The sequence below is a fragment of the Phyllostomus discolor genome, chromosome 3, assembly GCF_004126475.2.
Source record: "Phyllostomus discolor isolate MPI-MPIP mPhyDis1 chromosome 3, mPhyDis1.pri.v3, whole genome shotgun sequence".
NCBI classification, from domain to species: domain Eukaryota; kingdom Metazoa; phylum Chordata; class Mammalia; order Chiroptera; family Phyllostomidae; genus Phyllostomus; species Phyllostomus discolor.
This window is the reverse complement of record NC_040905.2, coordinates 206970023-206991173: the sequence shown is the minus strand read 5'-3', so window position 1 is coordinate 206991173 and position 21151 is coordinate 206970023. Positions and strand designations below refer to the sequence as shown.

Sequence of the window (21151 nt, the reverse complement as noted above, 5' to 3'; positions counted from 1 at the left end):
ACATATATATATAGAAAAGCCTGGACTTTTTTCTGCTAATACAGGTATTTTAGATATGAACTGAAGGATGGATCCAAAAGCTTCAGAAAGAAGACAGCAAAAAGATCTAGTGCGATTTTCGTATCATATAGCTTCAGCTGATTTAAAACAAAGGCCTTACACTAAGTTTTGATTTCTTTATTGAAATAAGCCAAAAGCATGTGTAAACCTTTTTTTTTTTTTTTTTTTTTAATTAAAAGAAAAAGTGGAGCAGAATGGCGTGGGAGGGAGAGCAGGCCGGGGCCACGCCCCCACCACGTCCCTGCCCCCACTAACAACTCTTGAGCGAGCGCGCCTGCGCTCCCTCGCCCGCACTCCCTCGCACACCGGGTCCGGGTCCCACCAGAGAAGGGGGTTTCTAAACACCTCACTCCTTTAAAACCCCGAGTTGGCCTTGACTCCGCCAACTGGACTCCCAGGGCAGGCGCTCCACCACTCGGCTGGATTCTGGCCGCTGGATCCTGTCTGGGCGGGTTCTCTCTCACCTCCGGGCAGCTCAGGAACGCATTGATGGGAAGTCCTCTTAGCCAAGGGCTTCCCGGGACAACGGGGCAGAAAAACCACGTATCGCCCCCACGGCCCATCCCTCCCACGGCCCACCCCTCCCACGGCCCAGTTCTCTTACTACAGTGATGTAGCCTCTGTATAACAAAGGCTTTCAAGAGCAGGTTTTTAAAAAGAAAAAGTGACTAGAGATTTTACCTAAAGAATGTTTACCAGTTAAAAAAATTAATAATTTTACAAGGAAAGACTACCTTAAATCTGTATTTCTATTACACCTCCAAAAGCAGAGTATTAACACCAAGTATGAACTACAAGGTTCATTTAATTCTGGAAGATTTCAGTGAACCGAGCCACTGGCTCTGCATTTACATCGGGCAGCTCTGTAAACTCCAGGCGCGCCTCGGTGGCTGCCGTGTTTCTCAGGGCGACCTGGTGCCTCTGCACTGACACTGTGTGTGAAAGCAGCGCTGGGGGTCCGTGCAGTGAGAAACACGCACAGCACCCTTCCCGACAGAGCCCAGGCAAACCCCTCCCTGCCTCACACCCCAGCCCTGCCGTGCGGGCAGTCACCCATCCCCAGATTCCCCAGATTCCAAGTCAACGCTAAAATAAATCCTGTCGTGAAGTCAGACCAGTGATGGCAGGTGCCGAGCGGTCCTTGCTCCAGAAGGTTCCTTGCTCCCAAAGGTTCCAGCAGGACCCTCCACTGCCCCCTCAACAGCTGGGCTGTGCGTCTCCGCCAGCACCTGAGTCCAGCCAAGCACAAGCCTCCGACTCAGAGGTGTAACCCCGATGCCCAACCTCAGGGGCTCTGCTCTGACTGTGGGCTCACGCCCCACAGAGCCCGGCCTCTGGTGCAGCCCCGCAGCCCGAGCTCCACCCCTGCTCCACAGAAAAGGGCCCTGTGCGGTGACCACATCGTCCTATTTATTTCCACGGTGATAACACGGAGTAGGTTCAGCAACCACTGTGGAGGAGCAAGCAAGCCTCTCATTGACTTGTGAGTTACATCCCGTAACAATGAATTTCAACTGTTCCAAGTCTTCTGTTGACTTAACATTTATTGAATCAAATGCTGAAGAAAATGGACTCCCTTTTAGATCTTAGCATGTTAGACAGTTATCTTGTAAAGTATTTGCGATGGGATCTGACTTCTAATACCTGGGCAAGTTTGACAGTCACAGCCCCACAAAGCACATGACACATTCAGAAGGCCATTCTGTAGTACTACTGTAATGCTGATCTCTCCCCAAAAGGCAGAAACCACACCCCACACTCCTCTGCAACTCCAAATCCCAGCGTTTTACAGTAAGTGGAGGAGAGGCGGGGCGTAGAGAACACCCAGCCTGCTTGGGCACAAGGAGACGCAGAGACCTCGGAGAGGGGAAGACGTCCTTGGTGCTCACCTGCTCAAGGTGTCTGTCACAGCCCCTGACGAAGGCCTGGAGGTGCTGTCCGCACCGAGGGACTCAAGGGACGGATGGAGCACACTGCAGAAGGGAGCTGAGCGCGACCGGGAAACAGACAGAGTGGGGCTGGTCAGCGGTGACCACGTGCGAGGCTTGTGCCTGAGGCTTCAACGTGCCTCCCTGGCCGATTCTCAGACGCCCGAACTGACTCCTGATTAGTTATCCATATATAATAAAACGAAATACTGAAACACATACTTTTCTTCGGAAGAGGGAAATAAAGGCACAGAAATCTGACAAAATAGATTTCTTTTTCCGTAAGAATAGTATGGTTGGTTAAAATAGTTTTCACTAATAAAACTTGTATCACTAGAGCAGGCAGTACAAATTAGTTTTTTTTAAAAAATGACATTCACTGAATTCCTGGTCTGTGCATTCAATGTGAATCATCAAAAATATATTACAATTACAAGGTTGTAAGGAGCTCTGTTGGTGGTTTCTACACCGCATTTAGTATTTCAGATTAAGTACCACAAAAAAGCATTAGGGATCTACTGTTCTTCCGTGGGCAATGTGTGGCGACTGACGACCTCTCCCCGCTACAGGCTCAGAGAGTTCACAGTGAGAAACGCCCAGTGGCTTACTCACGGCTTTCACACCTCTCAGCAGCTAAGGCAGCCCTGGGCGTCACACTCCACACTAGAGAGTTCAACCAACTGTATTACACTTTCATAAGTATTTCTGTGCACTTTTTTGTTTTCCGATTGTAAGCTCAGCTTAAACTTTGTCAAGGAAACCATTTCACAAGAGGGTACATCACAATCCACTCCCAGCAATATCCCTTGTTTATTAGAATCTGAAGGTGTCCATATTACATCAAATATAAATATATATTATATTTACATTTCCTTCGTAGCTTTTCGACTTGGGTGAGTGTGTATATAGGTAATGCCACGAATGCCCCCGCCGCCACAGCCCTCAGTGCACACCGCGCTCCCCGTCCCCCAGACGTCCGCGGGTTCGAGCGCATCTTCAGAGAGATACACACTGTTCTGTTTTGTTAAATAAAAGGAAAGAACGGCTATCCGTGAATGGAGATCTAGAAATTTTCTAGGAGATTTTGCTTAGTTTTTTTAGTATTTCAAATACCTGAAAAATGTGGTCCCTTTTTGCAATGCTATTCTCTACTCGGGGACGAGAAAATAAAATATGCAACTCAGAAAGGAAAGGAGCCCGAAGAAAAGAGAACCTGCGTGTTAGTTCATTAACCTGTTTAGTAAAGACCTGTTTTAAAATGTCTGGATGCTGTACAACATTATACAAAACAATCTTCAGCCTTCGGAGCAGCTGGTACATTTTCCTAGAGACCCGCCCGCCCGCCTAACAGTCTGCTGTCCCGGCGGGCCTGCGTCTCGGTCACTTCCGGTCATCAATGGTCTTAATGAACTCCACTGCCGCGGTGAACTGCATCCACCAGTACGACTCCTCGCCAGTCAGGCAGCTGGCATAGAAGCTGCTGATATACTGAACGGTGGACAGCAAGCAGGGCGGGTTTGCCTAGAAAAATGAAAAAATAACAGTCAGTTAGTTAGATGTATATCTCTGCAAACATCATTTAAAGTGAACATCTCCAAATGTTTTCCTCTAAAGAAATACCCGTCCTTTTGTAGATAATCCCCAAATTCCCTGTTTGGAACTACTGTGTAAACCATGGTTACCACGAGCAACAGTATACCGGAAAGGCGAGTCAGGCTGTAATCCTCGCTGAACCACCTGGAGCTTTCTCTGCCTGCAAGGCACCGGACCCCACCGGTCCCGCACAAGGCTGGACCAACCCGGTGCACTTGCTCAGCACCTCAGGGCTCCAGGACGTTAGGTGAGGAAATAAATGCTGAAGGCCAACTGGATTATAACTGGTTAGTAAGTGCAGGCAGAATGAGCTGACAAACAAAACTAAAAAAGACAGCATGTCCTCTGTTGCAAGAGGTAACACAGAACATCTGCCTTTCCACTTTCTTCACCTGGCAAGAAAGGAGACAGGTGTGTTAAGCGGTCAGGAAGACAAGCCAAGGTTTGTCCCTTAAAACAAGCTAGACCTGGTGTGCCCCCGGCAGAACAGAGAAGACCAGGCAACGGGAGTTACAAAGGCTGGTCACGCACTGATCCTACGGGTTTCTGACTCAGGAGCCCAGGTTGTAGGAATGCTGCAGCATTAAGAATTAGTGAGGCATGTGTCACAGGTACCCTAGGCCTCAACAAATGGACCACATGAGTGACGCAACCGAAGCACAGGGTCCCCTCCAGAATGTTCAAAATACAGCATTTAGATGATGAAATTTCAATTCTAAAGACAAAAAAGGACTAAATAGGTCAGTACTTTTAAAAATAGTAAGGTACAATTACAAAATGTGAGGCCAAAGGAGGAGAGAGACAATTGGCAAATGTAGTAGTTTATGTGATGGGCACTGTGAAGAATTCAATGTTAAAAGAAGATGGTAAAAGCACATTTATTCTTTCACTCACTAGTTACATACTGAGCCCCAACCAAAGAACTTCAGGCACCACTTTAAAAGCTGAAAATGTTCGCTAGGAATCTGGTCCCCCCATTCCTCCTTTCGAAACCCCTAACTTCCGGACAGAAAACACTCGACATCAGACACTTTGTTGCTGGGTAACGCAGAGCTTGAGGCTCGGGGAAAAGCCAAGGTCTCCACCACCGTGCACCGCCCCGCTCGGAATGCCAAATAAACTCTCATCCCCGGCAGCGCTGCAGGGCCCACCTTTATCAACACGAACACCAGAACAGGGACAAAGTCATCCGCCCCTGGGACGGAGTCCTCGTTGGCCAGGCTCAGCAGGTTCATGATGGTGGAGCACATGCGCAGGATGCACTGCACTTTGTCCCGGGGGGTCTTGTAAGCACTTATGGTCCTGATCTCCGACTGCGCCGACGGCCACGGTGCCTCCCGAAGGTAGACCTGAGAGAGACCGCACACAGGCAGACCCCGCTTGAACCTCGGGGCCACCACAGGCCTCGAGCGCAGCAGGCCTGCCGGGGGCGGGGGTCTCCCTTTCTTTGGTAAAACCAGACTGCAGTCCCTCTGCCCGCCGCTAAAGACTGAAGCTTAACTTTTAAGTAATTTGCTTTGAATTTTAAAATAAAGCAACCTAGGTCTCCACTGACAGAGAAAATTGCATACAATAATACAGAACCTAGAATTCATAAAATTTCAATCTTTCTTAAACAGCGAGAACAGAACTTCTCTGAGTACAGAAGCTGGTTCCACGAACCAGCACAAATAAGCTACTTGTAAAAGAAAATAATTTATAATTATGTGCATTTGCTGCAGTAGTTCTAAGAATAATAGATTCAAACAATCAAGGACAATCAAAAATTTTATGCTAATCAATGTTCCATTAGTGGGGGTTTTAATAAAACCACTAGAAAGTTCAAATACTTGTAATTCTCCTATTTTCTAAGAGCTGTATTTTATAAGAGGTAAAAACTCCATTACCAGCAACTAAAAGGTAATCTGGTGTCACATTCAGGTTCAGTTTCCTCTCCTGCACCGAGGGGTCAGCACTCCGAGGCCCTGCTGCACCGAGCAGTTGCAGGTAGGAGCTCCTCGGCCACCCCCTCCACCCAGTAAGCCCAGAAGGACCTTCCAGAACCTCAGGTGCACCGACACGGCTCTCCTGCAAACGGGTGGTGCGCCGTCCACACCACCTCCCTGAGAAAGCGGTGAGGCACCGGGCAGCCTCAGCCCGCACTGCTGCCCACGCGTGACACCCGCCTTACCTCGGGTATCTGAAGAGCTCGGTGGTTCGCAGTCACTACTTTAGACAACCTCTGAATGTGCTCGTGAAGGACCCTGCAAACCCCCAGAACAAACACGTAAATACCTATTTCAGAAAATAAGGTACACAAAGGGTCATGATGGATTTTTGAAAACATTTCGAACACTGCAGACTTATTTCTAGGTGCAGATCACAATTACAGTTCAGACTCTCAGCTGGAGGTGTTCCACCTTGTTAGAAGAGGCACACCCGGGATCCGCCTGGAACTGCTGAGCGAGCAGGGGTGCCGCCAGAGCGGGGAAGTCCTTCCTTCCCAGACCAGGACCGCACGCAAGGAGAAGCGAGAGGAGCCCTCAGCCGGCGAACTGCCTGGACACACCAGTCAGCAGACAGGCTGCCAGGAGTGGAGGACCAAAAGCCAGAAACCAAAGACACTTAGATGGAGAAGGGACTCAGAACGCACCACCTCTCCTTTCACTGGTGAAAATAATTCAGCTTCAACAGGTGAAAGTTTTGGCTAGGGCCACACAGGAGCTAAACCCAGCTTTCCTGGCTTCTGGTGTTCTTTCCAGAAGACTGTGTTAGCTCACCTCTACAAAACCTGCGGAAGTACTGTGGAGGAGAAGCAATAACCTGCCTCGAAGTGGCTCTGTGCAGTCTGAATGCCCCTCCCTATTCCATACCCCTCACCGGAAGCCAAGAGCTGGCTGGTGCTCCAGAGAGAAAACCGGCTGCACTTGGCGTATTAAGGACAGAGGCCTGGGGTGGGCCAGACAGGTGAGAGGCAGGTTGGATGGATCCTCACCATCCAGAGGAGAGTGAAGTCCCTCCGATGTGCACACCGTATCTTATAACTTCCATGCAAAACAGCCTAACCAAAGACACTCGTTACCCACGCGGAGATCCTACTACACGCCCCTGACACAGTAAGTCACTGTCCCGGCTGGGGGCACAGTGACCACCTCAACATGCTGGGAACAGAGACGGGGTTGTAAAGCAATGCTCAAGAAAATGCAGAAGAGGAAAAAGAAAAATGCTAAATTGTCCCCTCTCACTGCCCTCAGAAACCCACTGTTTCCCCTGCAGATATTAATTTCGTAAGATTAATCTTTAGGATTAGTTTCTAAAAACAACGTTACTGAGATGTAAGTTATATACCATACAATTCTAGATATTTTTTTGATATTCAAACATGTAACTTTTTGTTCCTAATGAACGATGAACATAACACCCCAGACGAGCCCTGTGCTCGAGGCCGTGACAGTGGCTGAGAGCAGGCGTCACACGCCTGTTCTCAGGGGGAGCGTCGGGGCACAGGGCACTCATCAGGGGGCCACGCAAACCAGAGCACAGGAGCAGGGGTGACTGTGCCCTCCAGCGGGCACTTGGCAGTGTCTGGAGACCTCTGTGGTTCTCACAACTGGTGCCGGATGACTGGCCCTCGAGTGTACAGCCCAGGGAGGCTGCTGAACTCCTCCAACGCACACGCCAGCCCCCACGTCTGAGAACTACCTGGCCCAAGTGTCAGTGGTGCCAGGCTGAGAGTCGTGACTCTAACAAATGTAAAGCTGCCACCGAGAAAGGTACACAGGCCCGAGAGCCCTGACAGGGAAGTGAACCTCATCGAAAAGGCTGGGAAGGTTTCCCCGACTCATGATCCAAAGGAAAGGCAGAGCCGAGGCACAGGCAGCAGCAGTGCCCTCCAAATGACCAATTCATACGCCCCTCTGCCTGATGCCCCCCGCCCCCCGTCCCTGAAAACAGGCTGACATCATCCCTCTCGATCTTGTAACTCCGGTGGGTGAAACGTGGTGACAACGCGCCTCCCTCTCAGACACCAAGGCTCACAGGCAGCTCGTCTAAAACACGGGGCTGCTGATGCACCCTTACGCGGTCCGACCCAGGCACCTGCCACAGAGGCACTCACTGGTCACGAAGCGTGTCCCCGTCCTGATTGGGGTAGAAAGCGAGCTTGAAAATCCGATTCATCACGCTCCGCTCGATGGCCAGCTGGGCGTCCTGCAGCTGCTCCTCACTCGCGTTTTGCCATATGACGTCCTGGGCCATCACGCCGTAGAGGTACTTCAGGAAGTCTTCCACCTGGGCGGTTTTATCATCGGCCGCTGTGAGCTTCTGGAAGTCTCCAATGCAAAATAGTAATTTTTAAAATATGCTCTCTGAATAATTTTAAAAAGAAAATTACAGGAATCATTTTAATCACTGGCTATGTAAACAGTATGCTCCTATGTCTGGATGTGGTTTATCTTAGGAGACTATGCAGCCAAATCACTACACTCAGGGGGAAGGTCAGAGAGAGAGAAAAGCTGAAGAGCAGCGGCTGTGTTATAAAAGCGATACACTTTGCTTTAAAAAGTGAGAAAAACTGTGTGGATCCGCAACTTTACCAATTTTGTCGATTTTTAAATAAACTACAGATATTCAACCCCAAACAAAATAAAACGGACTGTCTGACACCAAAGTTTAAGTGCGAGTCCCCACAGTGGTGGGAACTTAAGGAGCTGCTCTGGGACGCGCAGGCCCGCCGACTGGCAGAACCCAAGTTCCCCCTCTTCCCAGCGACACGCGGCGGAGGGACGCTCCATCGAAGGCCGCCGGTTACCTTGAATGAACTCCCTGATCTTCTTTTCTTTGCTCTCCAGCAGCAACCTCACACAGACGGTGGTGAAGTACCGATTGGCCACCTCCTTGTCCCGCAAAACCCTCTGCAGCAGCCTCTCCAGATGAGCCTGCGTGGTCTGCAGTCCTTGTCGACAGCGAGTGAGATAAGCAATATAGGGGGCCCTTTTCCTGAAAGGAAATATGCTTTGCAGGACACCAGATATATATACCTCATATGGTTCTCAAATTGACTGCTACAGAAAACTCCAGTAAGAACGAAATGCAGGTTCCTATACCACTGGACCATTCAACACACCACCATTTATCTGCGTACAGGCTAGATGAAACAATCACTAGAGCACCTGTGCCCTACGCCTCCAAGCCTCTTCACCTCCTAGGCATCTCCATTACGTTTTTCTCCTTAACTGTTAGCAAGGGACTGATCCTAGATAAAGGGTAGCAATTCCTAGGCCTATGCCTGCTTGTCCGGTCCAGAGACGTAGTCTTCCCTATCACCCCTAAAAAAAAGTGCAAATGAGCCCTGGCTGGTGTGGCTCAGTGGACTTAGCGCCAGCCGGTGAACCAAAGGATCACTGGTTCAATTCCCAGTCAAGGCACATGCCTGGGTTATGGGCCAGGTCCCCAGTAGGGGGCACACCAGAGGCAACCACACATTGATGTTTTTCTCCATGTCTTTCTCCCTCCCTTCCCCTTGCTCTAAAAATAAAAAAAAAATAAATAATCTTTAAACAAAAAACGTGAGAATGATATCCTATTCTGGCGTCACCTCTGCAAAAGCTCTTTTGTGCAATGCTTACGTAAGGGGCACTTCTCTGTTTGTAAGGGCTGCTCATTTACGACCACATTTCCAAGGCTAAATAGCCAATGTGCTCCTCGGGCATCTACAGCCAGGTAAACGTAGCCAAGCACCTTGCAGTGAGCCTAGGTTCATTTCTAAAACAAGGACCGAGAAGAACACGCTTCCCGCTGGGACGGGTCTGCAGGCGAGCGGCCGGGCGTGCTACCTGTAGTCCTCGGCGATGGAGGCCAGCAGTTTCCTGCACGTCCTGTTGTCGAAGCGGCACACACAGCGCATTGTTTCTTGCAGCTGAGCCATTAAGTTCTTATCTTGTAAATTAATGGCCTCAGCTATTTGAACTTTTAAGAAGCACACAATTTCATTGTCTAAACAAAAAAAATAAGAATTCTGTTACTGTTGAGAAAATCCACGTGCTTACGTAAACCGTGTTAGATCTCAGCTGACCCGCCGATCTCCATGGGAGAACACTACAGTAATCCAAGTGCCCTTAGCTGACCCTAATGTCAGTGCATTAAGCTGGACCACATGGAATTGCTGTAAAGCTTCAGTACAGTTGAACACTGGCAATTTCATATGGTTCAACCTACAAATGTAGGAAAAAAACAAATGATCACACAGCTACTCACCTTCTGGGTCCGTGTGGTCGGGCAGACCGTTCCGTGTGGAATGAGTGAGCACTGGGAAAGCCACAGAGTCCGCAGAGCAAAGAGCCAGCCTCAGTTTCTTTTTCGCATCTCTGAAAATGAGTTGGAAGTTCATCCATTTCTATGTCCAGATATGGCCACATTTCACAAACATTTACTATGTGAACTAACATATGGCATGTTACTTCATGCTACCTCAGGACTCAAATGTCTCAAGTGGTCAAAAATAAAAAGGTGATCTTAAACCTACTGACACCTCACTTAGAGGAACAGGCTTCCCAGTTACCCGAGGAGCAAGGATGTAAAAGTGCTCTGGGCAAGAGCCATTCTGTAAAGTCACCAAAATCAAACAAGTGACTTCTGCCCTGCTAGCACATGTTGAGGACTAGGACAGGCACCCACAAGACCTCGCCCTATAGCTCTTAACAAGTGTTGACCCAGCCACTGGACAAGCTCGCCATCAGACAAGAAGCCCTTTCCTACTGCTCTAGTGCTGGACACCTTCTTGGCTGAGCCAGACCGGCTTCTCTGCAACTTCCAGCTACTGAAGCACCTACCAGCACCCAGGGTAGAGCGCCCTTCAGTAACCTGTCACCCACCACACCAGTGCAGCTCTCTTCACGCTGAGAGATGCCACCGACATTCTTTTTCTTTTGTAATTTAATCTTTATTGTATTTTTCCCCATTATCATTCAGTCCCCTTACACCCCTCTCCCCAGCAGTCACCACACTGTTGTCCTTGTCCATGAGTCCTTTTTCCTTTTTGCTCAGTCCCTCCACCCCCGCTCCCCCCCACCCCATAGCCATAAACATTCTTTTATCTGGAGTGGACATGGCCCTTTCTGGTCCTGCAGGGCACGGACCAGAGCTTCTTCAGAAGCTGCCACCCAAAGCAAAAAGCTGGAACACCTCCGAGAACGGGCAAAGTCTGCTCCCCTGCAGGACTGCCACTTGTCTGCCTCACCTGACTAGCTCTGAGCCCTTCCCTATTGGCTTGTTTCCCATACAGCGAGTAACTTACAGACCAAGCCTATCAAAGGTAATATTCACCCACTTTGCAAAGACTCATAAAATATATAATGATCAAGTCATGGCCAAAAAATAAAAGTTGTTTGTTACTCCAATTTTACTGCAGTAGAAAAACAGAACACTTTGTAATATTTATAAATAAAATGATGTACTAGTTGGAGCTTTCTTTAAACTAATGGGGAGAGTAAATATGAACAATACTGGCCATGTACTGGGGACTGATGAATCTGGGGAGCAAGGACGGTGACAAACTAAGGGGCGTGAGCCAGTCTACAGGGGACAGTGGGTTAGTCAATGATTCCGCAGCAGACCCCCCTCCCCCTCCCCCAACATTCCTCACTCATGCCGAAGCTTTTTGGGGACAGAGGCACTGCCACTTGTTTCATTTTAATTACTTCTGTGGTGCCTATGAGCATAGCGAGGTTTTCTTTTATCCCTGAATTAAAGTCTATGATGCTGGGCAGCTACACGTGAAGCAGAGCTTCTCAGTAAACAGCCATTGCATTCACTTATCCCTCTGCTTTACACATTTACGAAGAGACTCAATGCATCACGTGACCTGAGGTGCCTGCAACAGTGATGAAGAGCCCAACCCCAGGGCCCTGAAGCCTGCAGACGGAATACCTGTAGGAGAAAGCGGAGTCCTGAGGCTGGGCCGCTTGGCTCGCAGAGTCCGGCAGATCATCGGCTGAGATGTTTTGCAGTGTTTCATCTCGAGGAGAATCGTGTGCACTTTCCCCATCACCCATAACCTCTAAACAAAACCCACCCCCAAAAGGGTAATTAGGTTAATCTGGAATATTCTGGCACTAGCCGTTATTCTGAGCAACTCAGAGATAAGTTAGCACTGTGCTTTACAATAGGAATTCTTTGAAAAAGAAAACTTGAAACATTTAAACAAGATAATGGATAGGAATGATAATATATCAAGAGATCACTTATTGAGAAGGAGAATGGTTTTGCTTCTCATACCAATCCTAATTGAAAAAAATGAGTCATTATTAATTTAATAAAGATAATGCTCTGTGATCAGAATCACCAAACCACAGAACTGAAAGGGGCCTCCACATTGTTTTAAGTAACACCTAACACCTCATTTCGTGGGCATGGAACCCTGCCCCGGGACGCAGCTGCAAACCCCTCCACTAGCCATCGGCTGAGGGGGCCGTGCGCTCAGGCCCCCAGTCTCCTCCCCAGGGCTTCTGCCACTGCCAGGAAGGAGCTGGGGTGAGCTCACACATGCAGCCGGGGGTGCCGCGATAGCTTTATGTTTTTAACGAATCAATTTAGAAAAGACATGCATGTATAAAGTCAAGGGAATAAAACATTTCCTCGGTGTAATAAAGATACTGTGCATATACAAAAAATATTCTTAGGAGATAATTTCAAATGCTTCAGGAAAAACCAACTAGAGAGAAAAATGTGGGAAAATCTTAACAACTGATGTCTATTTAGGTAGAGGAAATATGGACCTTCATTGTACTATGTTTTCAACTTTTCTCAGAAAAAAAGGTGTGCTATTTTTTGAAAAAGTTCAACTTTTGTGTTATTTTCACCTCTCTCCGGGCTCCCCCTCTTGGTTTTCTCCCAGAGACACTCGGTACATGCACCAGCGTAACACATGCAGTACACAGGTTATGCTTTTACAGACTTTTGTTTCCTGTTCATTTACCTTGAGGACTGTACCGTATTTTTCACACAGCTATTCAAAAGTAGCTGAAGTAAGGCTACTTTTAATGCCAATCACCTCTATCACTGTGATACAAAAATCACTATTCAAATCCCAACCCCGGTCATCACCTGCAGTCTCGTAGTTGGCCAATGCTCCTTCACTGGGGCTGGTTCGTTTGATGGCATTCCTGTACTTGTCCAGAATGTCCTCAGCGGCCTGAGCCTGGGCACTGAGTCTAGGGCTGGGGTCGTCTGCAGGGAAAGGAGAGGGAGAGAATGAGCTCCCCTCGGTTTGGACCAACTCTGAGGTTAGTACGACACCAGGAGCATAATCCCAAAGGCCGATTAGGAGGTGAGACTTAAAAAGAGCACATATCTCAATGTTAAGAGGCACCATGCAGCTGCCTACTCCTCCCATTGCTAGGTCTGAGAGCCTTGCCAAAGCACGGAATTGGGAGGACTGGCTCCACTTTCTCATCATCGCCAGAATTCTGCATGACAGTGTCAATAAATCCAGTGCAGACTGAATGGATGATGGGTTTCTAAACGCTGACACTCAAACCACTGTTATTAGCAATTCATGCTAACAGAACTTCCAACAATGCATTTTCATATGCGGACTTCATTTATTCAGACATCTCCATGCTGAAGGAGAAAAAAAAGTAGCATTTAAACTGAGAATTAAAGCCTTTTAAATAACAATAAAAACTGCCTTCCTCCATCCCCACTTCCTGGATTTCTCTCTCTACACCAGATTTGAAAACGTCCAATTTTCATATTCTGTCTCGCTGGCTTGCACCCTGACGCGCAGCCGCTGGAGCAGCGCGCTTCTGTGCATGCCACGGTGTCGGAGGGACTCCTAGAGAAGCTGGACGTTGCTAGGGAGATCTGGGGTTGTACCTGGGGTGCACGGGGGGGGGGGGGGGGGGGGGGGGGAAGCTATCACGATCACAGAGGCAGCACTGCTTACTGGCAGGGCCGCTCTCCTGTCAGCAACATCAGCACATCGAGATGTTTTCCTGCCGTCGAGTTGATTAACAATTAATAAAGCAAAGACGGCTACAGATCTATGGGATACGATAAAGTTCTCTAGTGAAAGTTAAACTCCTGGGGTGGATCTAGGCCAGGCAGGTAACTACCATAAATGCCCACATTCTGGTAGAATCCCATTTTTTAAAAAGTCAAAAAATCACATAAAAATCACTAGAATTTGTATGTGTGTGTTAATAGCAGCTAATATTAATAGCAGCTAACATTTATTGAGCACGCACCCCGTGCCAGGACTTGTGCTAAGCATCTGACACAGGTGACCCACTTCATCACTGCGCCGAACCCGCAGGGAGGCGCTCCTGTCGCCCCCGCTTTACAGAAGACGAAGCCGAGGTGTATGCGAGTTTAGGTATTTACGTTCACAGGCTCTCCTTTTGTTTCTATACAAAATACTCATTATTTTTGTCTCCATAAAGTTGTAGTAAACTTTGGAGAGAAAGGATTTCCATAGTAATTTAATCTTTCCGCTATAATGGCATTTGCATGCATGATAAGAACTGTAATCTGATCTCTTCAAAATGTAAACCGATAAAACCTTTATCATTACAAAAAAAATTTTTGGAGAGGGCATACTTTATGCTATTGGTTTTGAGTGCTGTTGAGGCTCTTTTGAAAAAAGGACAACAGAATTTGGCTAAACATAGTAAAAGCCATAATGCTGCTCGTAAACTTTAATTCTATAATGCCATTCTTAAAAATTTTATCCCAGGAAAATAATAAAAACAAACAAAAACTGCTACACATATGAAACTGTGAACAGTATTTTCATAGTAAAAGTTAGGTTCACTGTAACTATCCAAAAGCAAGAGAAGGCTGGCACTGCAGTAAAATCACGTGATACGTCATCTTAGAACCAATGAAAATGAACAAACCAGCTGTGTGTAGTAGAGACTGGGAGAGGGTTTATGAAATAACACGTGGTAAAAGAATGCACTTAAATACATGCTCTGATTCAGTCATGAGAAGCCGTGAACAAATATGAAAACACTGGGAGAAAACATGGAAAAAAAGAATGCTTAGGATGGTGGGATTATGGGCAGACTGTTAAGAAATTTCCTTTTATAGCTTTTTATAATAGATTTAATGACAATTTTCAATGGGTCATTAGTCAGGACTGTGTAGAAGTTTCTGCACCAGTAGAGAAGTTAAATGGCTTGAATTAAACACACAGAAAATGAAATACTTTACGAAAAAAATTTATTCTACTCTATGTAGCCTCCCACTTAAGAGCCAAGAATGCAGAAAAATGTATTGCCCAAAGAAAAGTAAATTCTCCAAAATTATCAATTCCATATTATCAAACCATGAGGTTTCATGAAGAGCATTCCATTCTGTGAACACTGGTCGTGTCCTACCACCAGAAACATGGTAGGGAAACCTAAGTACCTTGCCAAAAGCACGCCTTTGCCACTCTGCCCGGTCAGCCTGTGAGTTCCCGAAGAATGGGATCGTGTGTGATTTGACTTAACACCTACAACACCTAGCACAGTGCCCGGCATGAGTCCGATGTTCAACAAATATTGGCTGATTCGATGAGATGGGCTTGACTGCTCTCAGCGGGGACCCGTGGCCGAGCAGCACGGCTCCTGCGGTTTGGAACCCTTTATTCCGGGAAGGGCATGCATCCAAGCAGGGCGTATGCTGGGACAAGGAGCTACATCTAAACAGAACTAGACATCAGAGTAGCATGCATTAAAATGGGATTCTACCTGTGCTATGATGAGCTTTGAGGAGGATGTTCTTTCGAAATCTATCTCATTTTTAAATAAAACCCTTCATTTTAACTTAGCAGAACATAATTTAAAATCAAGGTAAGAAAAAATGAGGTGAGAAATTAATTCCCCACTCTGTAGTCATTGCAAATAGTACACAGCTACCAAACTCAAAGCCGTGTCAGTAACACTACTTCTCACACTCTTTCCTTTCAGGGTACTCGTTCAAAATGTGCCAAAAAGAAGCTGTAAAAACAGAAATGCCGAATAAGGTAAGAACCCAACTCCTAGCTGTATTTTCCTTGGGTCAGATAGCAATGCTAAAATGATTCAAGCTGTAAAAAATTAGTAAAGTTTATAAATTTATGATATTGTTTGAACACACACTTTATCACAAAAAAAGGAAATTAGGTAGAACAGAATTTCACTGTGATCCTGAATAATCAAGCGCTACAGACGGAAATCAATTTAGAATGCTACGATCAGCGTTAGAGAAAAGGTTAGAGAGGACTGCTTAATCACGGGCCCGAAGGCATGGCATGCAGAGCGCTGAAACCAGCACCACACGCTCCTACAAGGCACTACGCGTCATCCTCCCGCTAAGCTGTCGAGTTGCAGGGTGTGTCTAGAGGCCTCATCATAAACGGAAGCTATGATAATGAGGATGGTGATGGTGGTGGCGGTCTGCAGGAAGAGCACACTGAGGTTCACTGTGGCCACCAACTGGAAACCACAAAGCTACGAAGAACATACTCCCCACTGTACACACACAGACACACTCTTCTAAAGAGGCAACGCTTATGGCACCCAAGAAAAAGTGTTATGAAATATGTGCTCTGGGAATGAAGGAGCCAGGAAGTCCATGGGTCTACAAACCTGTGAGTGTTGAGAATCTGTCAGGCCCCAGATCATCTTTGTCTTTTTCTTGTTTTTCTTTCTTTCTAAATGGTATAGGAGCTGGAAATTAAATAAAGTCAGTAGTGTGACACATAACATACTGCGCTACTCGGAAGACAGCAGTCATTTTGGGTTAACTGGCGTGCCAACATTTCTAAGTGAGAGGAAGGTGAAAAGTTTAAAAGCTAAGAAATCCCAAGTGTCAACTGATAATAGTTTTTAAAATAGCATTGAGGGTTCTTAAAGAAGCTTTCGGAGTCGTCTGCCACAGGAAGAATGAATTAACAGGAATCCACTGGGACTAAATCAAAACCACTGCCTCTGCACCTCTGCTCAAAAACACACATTCAAAGCTCTGAGCCTCCCTCGGCCCTCCTCCTCAGCAGAACTGAGTGCGGCGCCACGGCTGTGCTCCTCAGCTCCTGAGCACCACGGGGCGGGGCAGAGAAGAGGCCTTCGGAAGCAGTCCCTAGCTTTAATCCTGGGTGATCTCTCCATTCAGGAAGAGATGCTTTGCAAACTCAAATCCCAGTATCTACTGGGATGATGCCAGGCTATGCACAAAAAAAGCAAACAATTTTATACAACTACCTCTCCAAATTAGACACTCACTAATAGGGTATAAATATTCTCAAAGAACATAAACGTTAAAAGCTGAAGTTTATTCCAGGAATGTCAAGGACGAATTTCAAATTTTCAGTTTAATTCCTGATAGCATCCCTTTCTCCTGCAATAATTATTGGCAATTCGTATGTCGTAAATCCTACACGTCTACCATCAGTGGCATATGATATTTAAACAACTGTGACTTGCATGACTTCCATTTATGAAACCACTACCACCTCCTGCAAAGAACAACAACTGCTACTTCTAAAGCTCTTCCTTAGCATTCACCTGCGAGAAACCATGTTCTTTACCCTGAAAAGAGCTAGAAACAAGCCCAGCAAGCCTCAGAGAGAGAGGAGTTGAGGTACTGGCTCTCTGAAAAAGATTTTGGGGCTTTGCTTCTTATTGCTAACACGGCATTCTAATATTTTATAAAATTACCTTTAGGCATGGCAGAAACAAAACGTTTTCTCCACCAAGGTCTGTTCCTGTCTGATTTCTCATCATCGCTATCTTTGCGTTCTTCAGTCTGTAGGAAGAGTTTGATGCTTTATTTGTAGGTGGGCAGCAGGACAAATGACTATGAAAAGGATTTAATTTAGTCTTTGAAACACAAATACCACTCAGGTTTGTCTTAAAAGCAAAACTGTTCTTATTGCTGTATAGGAAACTTCTGAAACATGGGAGTGCGCCCTTCAAGCACCAGACAATGATCTGCTTGAGGGCAGGCCCTGTCTCATCACCGTTAGTAAATGCGGAGCCTAGCATAGCGTGGGCACTTAATACGTTCTTACAGAGTCAATACAATGCAAGCAACGTCTAGAGGGGCAGCAGAGACGGTGGCAGTAGCATTGATAATAACACCGAGTCTAGACTGTGTGCCGAACACTGAGTGTAAGGGTATGTATTATCTCATTTAAACCTCACAGTATTTAGGAGATAAACACTGAGTGTAAGGACATATATTATCTCATTTAAACCTCACAGTATTTAGGAGATAAACACTGAGTGTAAGGACATGTATTATCTCATTTAAACCTCACAGTAGCCTTAGGAGATAAATACTAATATTAAGCCCTTCTTATAGATGAGAGGTTATCATACTCATCTTCCCCAGAGTCACACGGTCTGTATGTGGCACAGCTGGGACTCAAACTTAGATCTGACCAACTTCAACGTTCAAGTTTTGATCACCAATTATGCTGAGCTGTCATCAGGACCACATGTCAAAGGACGGCAACTACAATTCCTTGACCAGCCCATCACGTGACCTTAGACAAGTCATTTAATCTCTGTTTCTACAAAACTGGAACTAAAAATATCTTCTCTAAGAGCACTCATGTAGAGGGGGCTCCCTGAGGCCAAACCAGGACAAAAATAAATGATAGTAACAAACCCACTGATTAAAATAGAAAACCACGGGCCTGCAGATATAATTAATAAGTGAGTAAATACGTCTGACAAAGACCGGGATATTCACATATATTCGAAGTACCCCCTCCCCCACAAAATACTCCTTAATTACGAAGGAAAGCAGTAACTTTACAGTGGGGAAGCCTGGCAGACCACACCTTCATCAAATGGGCAGCACAGGCAGGGAAAGGGACACATTGTCACGTCAGTGACGTTCCTGCCGAGGATGAGTAAGCTCGTTTTTTTCAAAATAAAAGCTTTATTTTTCAAAATAAAAAATAATACCTCATTGGAAAAAAACTGGTCATGAGAAAACATCAAACAAGCCCCAATTCTAGAAATGGGCCTGCAGTTTTTAAGTGTGTGAAGATTACGAAAGCCAAGGACAAACTGAGAAAATGTTCTGGACTGAGACTAAAGGACATGACGACTGAATATGAGATCCAATCCTGCACGGGCCCTTTAGCGAGCGTCACTGGGACAACCGGGGGCACACTCACGAACGGGGCGTGAGCGTCGGAGGGGCAGACGCAGTGGCATGCCAGTCCTCTCCCGGTGCCCACGGCTGCAGCACGCGCAGGGGAAGGCGCCGCACGCGGGAGGCTCCGCACTAAAGCGGTCACAGGCGAGGAGCGCGGCAGCATCGGGCTGGCCACGCACTCTCACATGGCTGGGCGTGGGGCTTTCTCTACTTCCAACTTCTGTGTAATTGTTTCAAAATAAAAAATAATACTTCATTGGGGGAAAAAAAAGAAAATAGCTAGCTAGCTAATCATCTCGGAAGAAAACTGTGAGGTTTAAATGAAATTAAATATAAAATTACTTGATGAAAGTCTAAAAGTGTTATAAAAAATGCAAGCTTTATTACTACAAAACCAAAGTACCACAGTACTTCTAATGGGTTATATGGTTGTGAATTTACTAGAATGACAGACCATCTTTAATTACGACTACTGCCCATCCTTAGTCCTAGATGGATATAACCTATGCCAATTTCAGATACCAAGAGCACCAGGCAGACAGAACATGAAAGCTGACCACAAATTCTGTAGCGTGGCCTGTGTCCCCTACCTCTCCTCTCGAGGAGTCCTTGCTCGGGGATGAAGATGAGGAATGAGGTGCAGCCACCAAAGAAGTAGCACCAATGGCTGCGGCTGGAGGGAGCTCTCGCTCTTCATTCCCTGGGCGTCGGTTCCAGCTGGGGTCACTCATGGGTCTCCGGACAGAAGACACTATATCAGAGCTCCGGCTGCGAACTAATCTCTCGGGGTAGGAATGCCTTTGCCTGAACGCCTCCATTTCAGCCGGCGTTAAGACGTGGGAGCCAATGTTCGGCAGCCTGGCCTCATTTCCTCCCACAGCTCCTTCCAGGATCGGGGGGTCTGGTGGTGGGTGTGACGGCCTGGCATAGTGAACCTTGGGCCTTACCACAGCAGAAGCCCCTGGAACACAGGGAAAAAAGTTTGCAGCTGAGACACAACTGATCCAACCAAGGCATTAACAGAGGGTTTTGGTCGCGTGCCTTTGTCCGTGACAAGACGAGAGTGAAATGCTTACTTGATGGCCTGGCCTGTGTGGCTCAGTTGGCTGAGTGCCATCCCGCCAACCAAAAGATGGCAAGTTTGGCTCCTGGTCAGGGTGTATGCCTAGATTGCAGGCCTGGGCCCAGCCAGTCGGGGCACGTACGAAGGGCAACCCGATTGATGTTTCTCCCCCTTTTTCTCCCTCCCTTCCCCTCACTTTAAAAAAATAAATAAATATTCTTTTTTAAAAAAGCTCCCTTGATGATTGTTTCACCATATACACAAATACTCAATCATCTTACTGTATACCTGAAATATAATGCTATGTCAATTGTATCTCATTTTTTTTTAAAAAAAGTTCCTCTGACTAGTTTACCTTCATGGGAAGACAGCGGGTCGAACATGGCGAGCAGAGACTCCGACTGGGAAGGCGGGGAGGTCAGCGGGTGGGCGCCTAAACCAAACAGCGAGGCCGGTCAGAACGCGTGACTCAGCGCGCATTTCAACACGGTGAAAATGGTTCTGACATTTTCCTGGTTTTCAAACTGTTTTAGTCAATTAGAACTTGGGGGCATTTCAGGAAAAAAAGAATCGACTCAAGGTCAAATTCTTATTACTCCAAATTCCTACTATGCTTTTTTGCTACATACATGGGTTTTAATGACACTGAAGTGGTCTGTCATCCACAGGCCTGTGACTTCTAAGAGCCAAACTGGGTCACAGGCAATGCAAAGGTCACAGAGCCAGAGGATGGGAGTCACCAAAACCTTCACAATGTCAGGCCTCCCTGAGTCTCACCTCCCATCTGTGGAAACAGGGGCGATGCTGCCCACAGAAGGAGTGTAACTAAAACATCGTACAACTGGAAATTCTAAACTGCTCTCAGCAAATGATAATTTCTTTAAAAACTCATACTAAAATGAACACCACATTATACCATAAAAGAAATTCAAGCTTCTAAAGTGCACTGTTTTAAGCTACAGAGTGAAAGACGCTCCTCTGAGCATGTCTAAACAATCAAAATCAGAAACATTAAAATAGGTGAGTGTGCAGAGGCTAACACTTCCAAATACATCAAAACTGTTACTCTGGACTTTTTGAAACTGAACTTTTTTGATAATGAATTAGTGGTGTGTGCCTTTTCATTTTTCCTTGTTTTCCATCTTATACTTATCTCCCTTTTTAAAAATTATAGAAATAGTGTATCATTATGGAAGACAGCTTGAAACATGAGTTCTCAAAATTATGATCTTAGAACGCCTCTACATTCTTTAAAATTACTGATTATATGTATTGATAGTTAATTAGAAATTAAAACTGAAAAGAGATATTTACATGTGTATACACTAAAATATATCCATTAAATGGTAATACAAATAACCCTTTATAATGAAAAATAGCTACATTTTCCAAAATA

At 46.3% G+C, this 21151-nt stretch overlaps 1 protein-coding gene across 9 annotated transcripts in view; it reads right to left on the bottom strand.

Moving 5' to 3' along the window:
• Positions 1-1586: 1586 nt before the first annotated feature.
• GAPVD1 (GTPase activating protein and VPS9 domains 1) overlaps positions 1587-21151 on the bottom strand; it is a 62685-nt gene continuing 43120 nt past the window's right edge. For 6 of the 9 annotated variants that reach the window (XM_028505830.2, XM_028505821.2, XM_036022228.1 and 3 more), the window contains 13 exons: positions 20111-20188; positions 19283-19653; positions 17240-17327; positions 16172-16252; positions 12663-12785; positions 11487-11616; positions 9816-9925; positions 9395-9554; positions 8371-8558; positions 7678-7891; positions 5752-5824; positions 4733-4930; positions 1587-3509 (listed from right to left, as the gene is read on the bottom strand). In XM_028505830.2, the coding sequence (XP_028361631.1) occupies positions 3369-3509; positions 4733-4930; positions 5752-5824; positions 7678-7891; positions 8371-8558; positions 9395-9554; positions 9816-9925; positions 11487-11616; positions 12663-12785; positions 16172-16252; positions 17240-17327; positions 19283-19653; positions 20111-20188 (1955 nt within the window). In that variant the 3' untranslated portion in view covers positions 1587-3368. Of the gene's footprint in view, positions 3510-4732; positions 4931-5751; positions 5825-7677; positions 7892-8370; positions 8559-9394; positions 9555-9815; positions 9926-11486; positions 11617-12662; positions 12786-16171; positions 16253-17239; positions 17328-19282; positions 19654-20110; positions 20189-21151 lie in introns of those variants that run through there. The other 3 variants (XM_028505866.2, XM_028505857.2, XR_004902347.1) reach the window with 2 other exon arrangements.